The 8,777-nt window shown below is 42.8% G+C and overlaps 1 protein-coding gene across 1 annotated transcript; it reads right to left on the bottom strand.

The window, feature by feature from the left end:
* Positions 1 to 2,858: 2,858 nt before the first annotated feature.
* On the bottom strand, positions 2,859 to 3,536 carry LOC306901311 (protein rapunzel-like; the record flags this gene model as incomplete). Its single annotated transcript, XM_079468990.1, has 1 exon — positions 2,859 to 3,536. The coding sequence occupies one exon, from the start codon at positions 3,534 to 3,536 to the stop codon at positions 2,859 to 2,861; it is 678 nt and encodes a 225-aa protein (XP_079325116.1).
* Positions 3,537 to 8,777: the final 5,241 nt, after the last annotated feature.

The following is an 8,777-nucleotide window of genomic DNA, read 5'->3' as shown; positions in this document are numbered from 1 at the left end:
CCCCTCCTCCCCAAATAATCACAAACAGACACAGAGCGCACGCACAGCTGCAGAACTGTACTGCCCGTAACTCTCGCCCTCCCCCATCTCTAATCCACTCTCATCATACAAGCCACCCCCCACCACTATCGCCCACCCCTGTTCCCACTCGACAACACCTCCACCACTTTGCTTTAGTATTCGGGTCACTTCACTGCACAACGACGCAAAGCAGCCTCCAGAGTGATAAAACCTTTGACACAGTGGTGCATCCTTTGCTACAAAACTACTATACAAGTGTCACTTGTAGCGTAACAATGATAAAAGCGAGATGTTTTAGGTCAACATTTAGAAAACCATTCGCAAATAAGGAGGATCATACTGCTTGAACAGAATACATTATTTAAAATGTTTTCCTATTCCGTGGAACACAAAACAAGACCTATTTCCATCTTGTATTTTACAATTTAGCAAGGATATTTATTCTAGAGCAACTTCTGAAATTGGCTTTTTTACATTAGGAGATGGCTACCCTGTGATTCTGGAGTTAAAGACCTTTTTGTTTTGGCAGTATAATATCCACATGCATTAAATAGAATCAATATTTGTGTAAGTGGACCAATGAAGACATCAAAACTCAATGAGATGCCATAAGATTGCATGTTAGGCGTCCATAGGTTTATCCTTGTGTATACTTCTCTCTAGTGGCTGGTTGCTAATACTGCACTTTTTCTCCAACAGCCTTTTCTGTGTATTTTTTCTGTATGCAAAGCAGTATGAATACATATATCAATGGTATGTGTATATCTATCTGCCCATTGCATAGGACCGATAAGCTTGTTTTAAAAACAATGTCTACCTTCCCGCCTGAATGTTTTCCACATTTTATTTCGGACTACCATGAAGTCTACAGACCCCTGATTATGTGTTGGAAAAGTCTCACGTCATAACATAACTCTATTCATTTAATAATTTACATTTACGTTTTCACAGTTTCAATATTTTTTAATTCTCATAGAAAAAAAAGAACGGTATAATGTTCTCCACTGGGAGGCGCTGTGACAACATAAAAAAATAATATAAATAATATTTGGTTTTTGTTAGGTTTGAGAGTATTGGAATTAAACAGGTTGTTTGTGACTGTTAATGTGACTGTTAATAAAGACCACACATCCTATGAAACAATTTCTGTCCTGCTGCTAATCTAAAAATATTTTAGGAACCTTACAATTATTCATGGGTTAAAGGCTAAAATACTGTCCACCGGCTCTGAACTCTGGTCTTTACAACGACAGTGAAATGTTTTGTCTGTTCCTTCTCATGATTGTTCTTAGAAATGCACGATCGAAGGCTATGCACTATATTTTTTACAATTATGATTAAATAAGAGATCCCTGCACTGGAGAATGTTGCAGAGTGAGTTTTGACTACATATTGGTTCTTTTCTTTTTCAATTGCAACACATATCCAGGTTGAGCAAAAACAAAATAAACGTTGAATCTAACGAATTAAAACAAAGTACAGCATGTACTCTACCTATCTGCCAATCCAAACACACAAAAGAAAAAAGAAATCGCAAGATATCAAAATTCAAAAGAAATTTAACAGCACCATGGACAGTACCAGCAGGGCTCCCATTGACCTTACATGACTGACAATTTACAAAGGTTTTAGCTGGGCTTCAATACTCTCAAGGTGTCATATTGTGAATTATAATATATTCTGTTCCCTGACATGGACAATTTGAGGAAATGGGATAGGATAAAAAGGCTACTTTCATACTCAATACTTTCAAAGCAGGTTTGACCTACTGTCAGCTAAACTCATACTTTTTGCTAACTGGTTTCAGAACATGATTGGGGATTTAGTCCAGTCGGGAAGGCGGGAGTTGCTGGTCAATCCAATACCTCTGAGATGATGTATTTTTGAAGGCGAACCCCGCGCGGGTTCCCTCGACCGAAAGCCTATGCTTTTTTCCCTTAGACTTTTGGAACATTGCAGAAAATAAGATTAACAACAGTTTATGATGTTTACATGTTTTGTCTATAAAATATCATCTTTACAAGTGAACACCACATTTGTGACTTTTTAAGCTGATATACAATCTGCAGGCAGGGGAATTCTAGTTTTTCTGTGCTCGTTCGTTGTTCAAGGTCACCTTGTTGTTGTACTTTTTAATTTTTTGTACATTTTTTTACATTTATTCATTTGGCAGACGCAATTGTTTTGGGTTCTTGTTGTCATGGGTATTTTCTGTTGATAACCCTATGGAGTGCTTGCCCGTATGTGTGTGTTTGTGTGTGAACAAAACAGTTTACAGGATGGGCTATGCACATATTGACTGTTGAAATGTAATTTTCATATCGGTCTTGTTTGATACTGTTGAGGTGTGATAAAAATGTGTTAAATTACAATATTTACAACCAAAAGCTCAGAAAATACAGAGACTCTGATGGTGATCCCCGTGTCTTGTGTTTTTATTTATCATACATCTTCCCTCATCAGGCTGTGTTGAGGGCGCTACATGTGCGGCACACAATGAGGGATCGATGCAAAAATCTGTTCAGTCTTCATCGCCATTGAGGGCTTTTTATGTATACATTTACTCTGTTCCAAAACCAGAATAAGGGTCAGTATCAGGGCTTTATCAACGGGTTCGGGTGATGCACTATAGGAGATCACAACATTACATTTCTCATTCGACACCGACACCTGAAATTGATTATTTCCCATCAAACACTGGAAGTCTTTCTTGTCAGCGAACAGGCCTGTGGGAGAGTTAAAGACACGGACCGACCAGCACACCCAGTCAAACTTCTTTTTTAAATGGTTCATCAACATGGCAACCAGTTGCTGGTTGTTTTTATCAGCATGCCCGCTCACACCTTCTCAGCTTGTATGGGAAAGCTGTTCATGCATTTTTCGATGGCCTCGTCTATTTTAGACTGGACCACTTTCACCTTCTTGCCCCACTCTTGACTTAAGGCCTCCTCTTCACCAATGCCTTCCATGGCTGCATATCCCAGTAAGGTGATCAAACCGATGCAAAACAGATTCTTCAGCCTAGCACAGAATTCCTCCAACGCCCTGCGGCTCTTACGCTCGTAATTTAGAACGACCTCCAGCACGTTAATCCTGGTATCTCCTATCACAGCCTCATACAGAGTGTTGAGGCTGTCTTTTACACCCGTCCTCTTGAAGCTAGCCATGAAAAAGCCCTTTCTGGCCTCTTTGAACTCACCTTCGGCTTCGAAGATGTCCATAAATTTGCGGAAGCTGTTGTTCAGGTCGTTCTCCACGGATGAGTAGACATCATCCATTTGGTTCTTCTTGATCTCCTCGTTGATCTGCTGGATCTCTTTAGAAATGTCTGCAAGGTGATATTTTAACTTCTTCAACTGTTCCTTCATGAACTGGACTTCTTCACTTTCCTCATTACCCATCGCCAGCTTCACACACTGAGCTAAAGTGCTGAAAATGGGGGAAAGATCTCCAGCGATGCTGTCTAGAAATTCAGCACCCTGCATGATGGCGTCCACTGTAAGATCCTGGTTCATCTTGTGAGAGATCGTAGGCAAAATATATCTGTGTAAACAATACAACATCATTAAAGATAAGACCCATACAACAGAGTTTTACTTCCAGTAGTGTCCTAACGTAATGAGATCAGAAATAAAGATACGGGTATTAGATTCTAATGTATCAAGTTAATTTCATGAATGTGATGAAATTAAGTTTTTACAAAGTTTTGTTGTTCTTTTAATCCCAGAGGAAAAAAATTAAATGATCAATTTAGGGATGATTTCCAAAAAATTGCAAAATGTTAAAAGATAGACACACATATGACAATTGTGAAAATACATTAAGAGTAAGAAAGAACCAAATTAATGCAAATTGTTGAGGTAAAATAAACTGGTTTTGGGTAAATTTTTAAGAAATGATTGAGTTCATGTTAAGATTGCTAAAAGATTGCAGACTTCTCAGTTGGAGACATGTCTAATAGTGGCATTTGTGAGATGTAAGCTAAAGTTATCTATCCATTTAATCTCCTTGATTTCTAGGATAAATAATTAAGACATCAAAGACATCTCATCTATGATTTTTCTGTTTTATAGGATTAAGTGAATTTGAGAAAAATCTATTTTATTGTAGATCACAGTTTCATTGTAAATGCAATATCTGTAATAAGAACCACAGCATTTTGCATACATTTAGGTTAATGTCAAACATTTTGTAAGGGGATTTTTATGCCTGTATGAACAAAAAACTACTGGATGCCAAGTTCATTCAAAAATAATGCTTTGACAAAATATATCCTTCAATATATTTTCTTTGGTGTTCAACAACAACAAAAATTCCACTGTGGTAGTCAATGGTGCCCCAGAAATCTCAGTTGCTAACATTCTTCCAAATATATTTCTTTGTGTTCAACCAAACAAAGAAACAAACATATAAACAACTTGAGATTGTTTATTTCATGACAGAATTTTCATTTTGGGGTGAACTATCTCTTTAGGTCTTAGGTGATACCTAAATAAAACACAATCGAGAACTTCCTTAAGTCTCCTGAACTATAAGTCACAATCTTTCCTTTGGGTTTGCACAACACCGGCATTGAAGCATTTTCCCTTGACAGCTGAGAAAGAATCAAACAGTTTACACCAAACACCTCTAAAGTCAAACCTACTTATGACAATCTAACATTCAGAGTATGAGTAATGTTCCTCCTGTTCACATTGGTCCAGAGCTTAGCTTCAATATCAGTGATGCTTTGACCCCTTTTGTCTTTGACTTCCTCGTGGTCTTCTGTTACCGAGGTGTAGGTTATGAGCACCATAAGACCGATGAAAGGTGCACCTGTCCTCCATCACTCTTCTGTTTCTATTAGAGTGGCCTTGCAAATAGAGATCCAGTACCAATGATTAAACACATCTAAACTCAAATTCTGCTCACATACATCTCACAGGTCTTGATAAAATCCTTTATTTACGTCAGACTCTCCACCACACGGATATTTGATTCACTTCTCATATTTGCCAAAAGTTTTCTTGATATTATTGATGCGGAGCTGAAGGGTCTGCTTGGTCTTCCTTGCCTTCCAGCCTTTCAGGGATCGAAATATATGTTACAGAATGCATGTTCAGTAAAAATGGAGTAAGCTTACCTGTGTCTGTAGTTGTTCTGTTCCTAATGGTACTGCGGTTGAACAAACAGCCACCATTTAACTGTTTGCTCTGAGAAACAAGTCCCTCCCTCTCGCCATTCAAATGCTGATTTCTTTCTATAGCTTTTTACAATTTTGCATTGTTGCTAATCACTTTTACAGAAAATAATTTTATTTTACACACACATTTAGTGTTATTTAATTAACTCTGCATATAGGAATTTATTGTGTGTCTGATATTTGACCTGTGTTTTGACTTCCATAACCTGTTATGTTTTACTAGTCAATGTTTTCTTGTACAGCTGCTTTGTAACTATGAAAATTGTTAAAAGCGCTATATAAATAAAGCTGACTTGACTTGACTTGACATTTCAGACAAATGAAAAAACTGACAAATTTGCCCTTTCATAGGTCAGGAGATGGCTATAACACCGGCTCCGCCGACCACGCCCCCTACAACAGAGCTCTCTCACACTCCGCACCGATCACGCTCTCCGGAATTCTAATTACACCCGTCATCTCATTTGTTTGGACACTATTTAGTTTGGGAATTTTACTTCAGTCTTTGTTCGGTGTTGATGTCGTAATGTTTTACGTGACTTACCCGTTGTGGAATTTACCCGTTGTGGAATTTACCCGTTGTGGAATTTACCCGTGTTTTGAAAGGAAGATATCCGTGTTTTTGAAGGAATTTATCCGTTGCTTGTTGTTTTGGAGTTTACCCGTTTACTTTGGTACCTGTTATGAATTTTGTTACCTCTTTTTTGAAGAAACATCCTTGGTTTTTTGTACGCTCTGGACATCTTTGTGTTCTTGGATAACTCCTTTAATAAAATCCCTAGTGTTACCTCCTATTCGCCTGTGGTGTGTACATCGGTCCGAGCCTGGCGTGACAGTACACCGAACCACCCAACCAACGATGTCTGCACCACAGGAGTCCGCCGGTCCCTCAGCACCGTCAACTTCTTCCACGTCCACGGCTCCTCTTTCCCATCTGGTCGAGATACTTCGCGGGCATGCTCACGGCAATCCCCACGGATCCCACGTCTCCAGTCCCATGGCCATTCCCCAACGTTTCTCCGGGTCTGTGTAGGAGTGCAACGGATTCTGTCTGCAATGTGAGCTCTACTTTCATATGCATCCCAATCAGTTTGCCTCGGACACCGCTAGGATAGCCTTCATCATATCACTTCTGAACTGTAAGGCGCTGAGTTGGGCTCAAGGGATTTGGAAGGCAGGAGGTCTTCGGCAGGAGAACCACCACGTTGCCGACCTTTATGGAGCACTTCCGGGAGGTTTTCGGTATGACAACCGATCATTTATCAGTTCCTGATCGTTTGCTGAGACTCCGCCAAGGAAGATCTTCTGTGGCAGACTATACTCTACAGTTTCGAACCCTCGCAGCCTCCAGTGGTTGGAACGCGCCAGCCTTTATCTCAATGTTTCGTCAGGGACTGGAACCTCGGGTCCGAGCTCAGATGGCCATTTATGATGACACTGCCGGTCTGGAGAAGCTCATTCAACAGGCGGTGAGAATAGCCCAACGACTATCTGCCTGTGGAACCAACTTCCCTCCAACTCAGCATCCCGTGCCCACTCCTCCACAGACGACAGCCCCGGGGAGACCGACCTTTTCAGAACCCGAACCGATGCAAGTGGATCGGTACTCCCTATCCCCAGAAGACCGTGCTCGTCGCCGAAACCAGAACCTTTGCCTTTACTGTGGAGGAGCTAATCACCGTATCGCTTCCTGTCCGGTCCGTCCGTCCCGCACCGCGGTGAGTACCGCACAGACACCTGCTTCACTTCCATACCTGGTTTCCACCAATGCAGTGATCTCTTTGTCCGACGCTGTGTTTCCTGTAAGGGCCTTGATTGACTCTGGAGCCGCAGGGAACTTTATTTCTCGTCGTCTTTTGCGCACTCTGAAGTTACCCCGCTTAAAGAAGTATCGAGACATGGTGGTCCACAACATCTTAGGAAAACCCTTGGGAAGTGGAAGAATCACGCATCACTCACCTCTGGTTACGGTCCGTGTGGAACCTGAACACGAAGAGTCTCAGCTTTTGAGTTCTGGAGGGGTCCACCTCTGATCTCGTCCTGGGACGACCGTGGTTACAAGAACACGAACCCCATGTCCACTGGGCCTCGGGTAGAATCCTCGCCTGGAGTCCGGCCTGCAAAAAGCGATGTCTCAACACAGTACACCACGCTTCGTTTCCTGCAGCCCCTGTAACAATTCAGTCCACGAATATCGAGAATCCCCGGACTCCGTCTTCCGTCCAGATTCCGCCACAGTACCGGTCGTTCCAGGATGTGTTTTCAAAGCAGAAAGCAACCGAGCTACCTCCCCATCGGCCATGGGACTGTGCCATCGAGCTGCTGCCGGACGCCACACTACCTATGGATAGGATCTACCCTTTAGCCGCCCCAGAACAGAGAGCCATGGAGGAGTATGTCGAGGAGGCCTTACGTCAGGGATTCATCAGACCTTCCCGATCCCCTGCCGCCTCCAGCTTATTTTTTGTGGGTAAGAAAGATGGGGGTCTCCGTCCCTGCATAGATTACCGGATCCTTAACCAGTCCACAAGACGTTTTGCTTACCCCTTCCTTTGATCCCAGCCGCCCTGGAACAACTGAGACATGCCTGAGTATTTTCCAAGCTCGATCTCCGCAGTGCTTATTTAATTCGGATTCGTCCTGGGGATGAGTGGAAGACTGCATTTATAACACCCAATGGACACTACGAATACTGTGTCATGCCTTTTGGATTAGTGAATGCCCCTGCAGTATTCCAAAGCTTCATGAATGAGATATTCCGTGACTTAGTGGGAAGGACTTTGGTGATCTACTTAGATGACATCTTGATCTACTCTCGTTCGCTCCAAGACCATGTTCATCACGTCACTCAGGTATTGCAACGTCTGCGACAGCATCATCTCTTCCTCAAACTAGAGAAATGTGAGTTCCACCAGTCGACCGTGCACTTCCTGGGGTACATCATCTCAGAGAACCGACTGTCAATGAATCAAGGGAAGGTGGATGCTGTACGAGCGTGGCCTCGACCCGAGACTGTAAAGGAACTCCAGCGATTTCTCGGTTTTGCTCATTTTTACAGACGCTTCATCCAGGGATACAGCAGCATCGCAGTTCCTCTAACCTCAATGACTAGGCAAAGATCCAAGAAACTGTCCTGGAGTGCCGAAGCCCTCCGAGCCGTCTACCCACTGCCATGGAGACTGCGGAGGCTCTATTTAACAAAGACTTCAGAGTATATGGATTGCCCGAAGACATAGTGTCGGACAGAGGTCCCCAGTTCATATCCCGAGTCTGGAAAGCCTTCTTCACCCGTTTAAATGTCACCGTCAGTCTCACGTCCGGTTATCATCCGCAAGCTAACGGCCAAGCTGAGCGAAAGATTCAGGACCTAGGGAGGTACCTGCGGACCTACTGCCACGATCACCAACACAGCTGGCATCGGTATCTTCCTTGGGCCGAGTACGCCCAAAATTCGCTTCGGCAAGCTTCTACGGGCCTCACCCCGTTTCAATGCATCCTCGGATACCAACCCCCTATGTTCCCCTGGACCGAAGGACCGTCGGAGGTGCCAGCTGTGGACCACTGGTATCGGGAG

The sequence above is a fragment of the Barbatula barbatula genome (genome assembly GCF_947034865.1).
Source record: "Barbatula barbatula genome assembly, chromosome: 12".
NCBI classification, from domain to species: Eukaryota; Metazoa; Chordata; class Actinopteri; order Cypriniformes; family Nemacheilidae; genus Barbatula; species Barbatula barbatula.
Note: the sequence above shows the minus strand (reverse complement) of the source record. Positions and strands in the feature narration are given on the sequence as shown.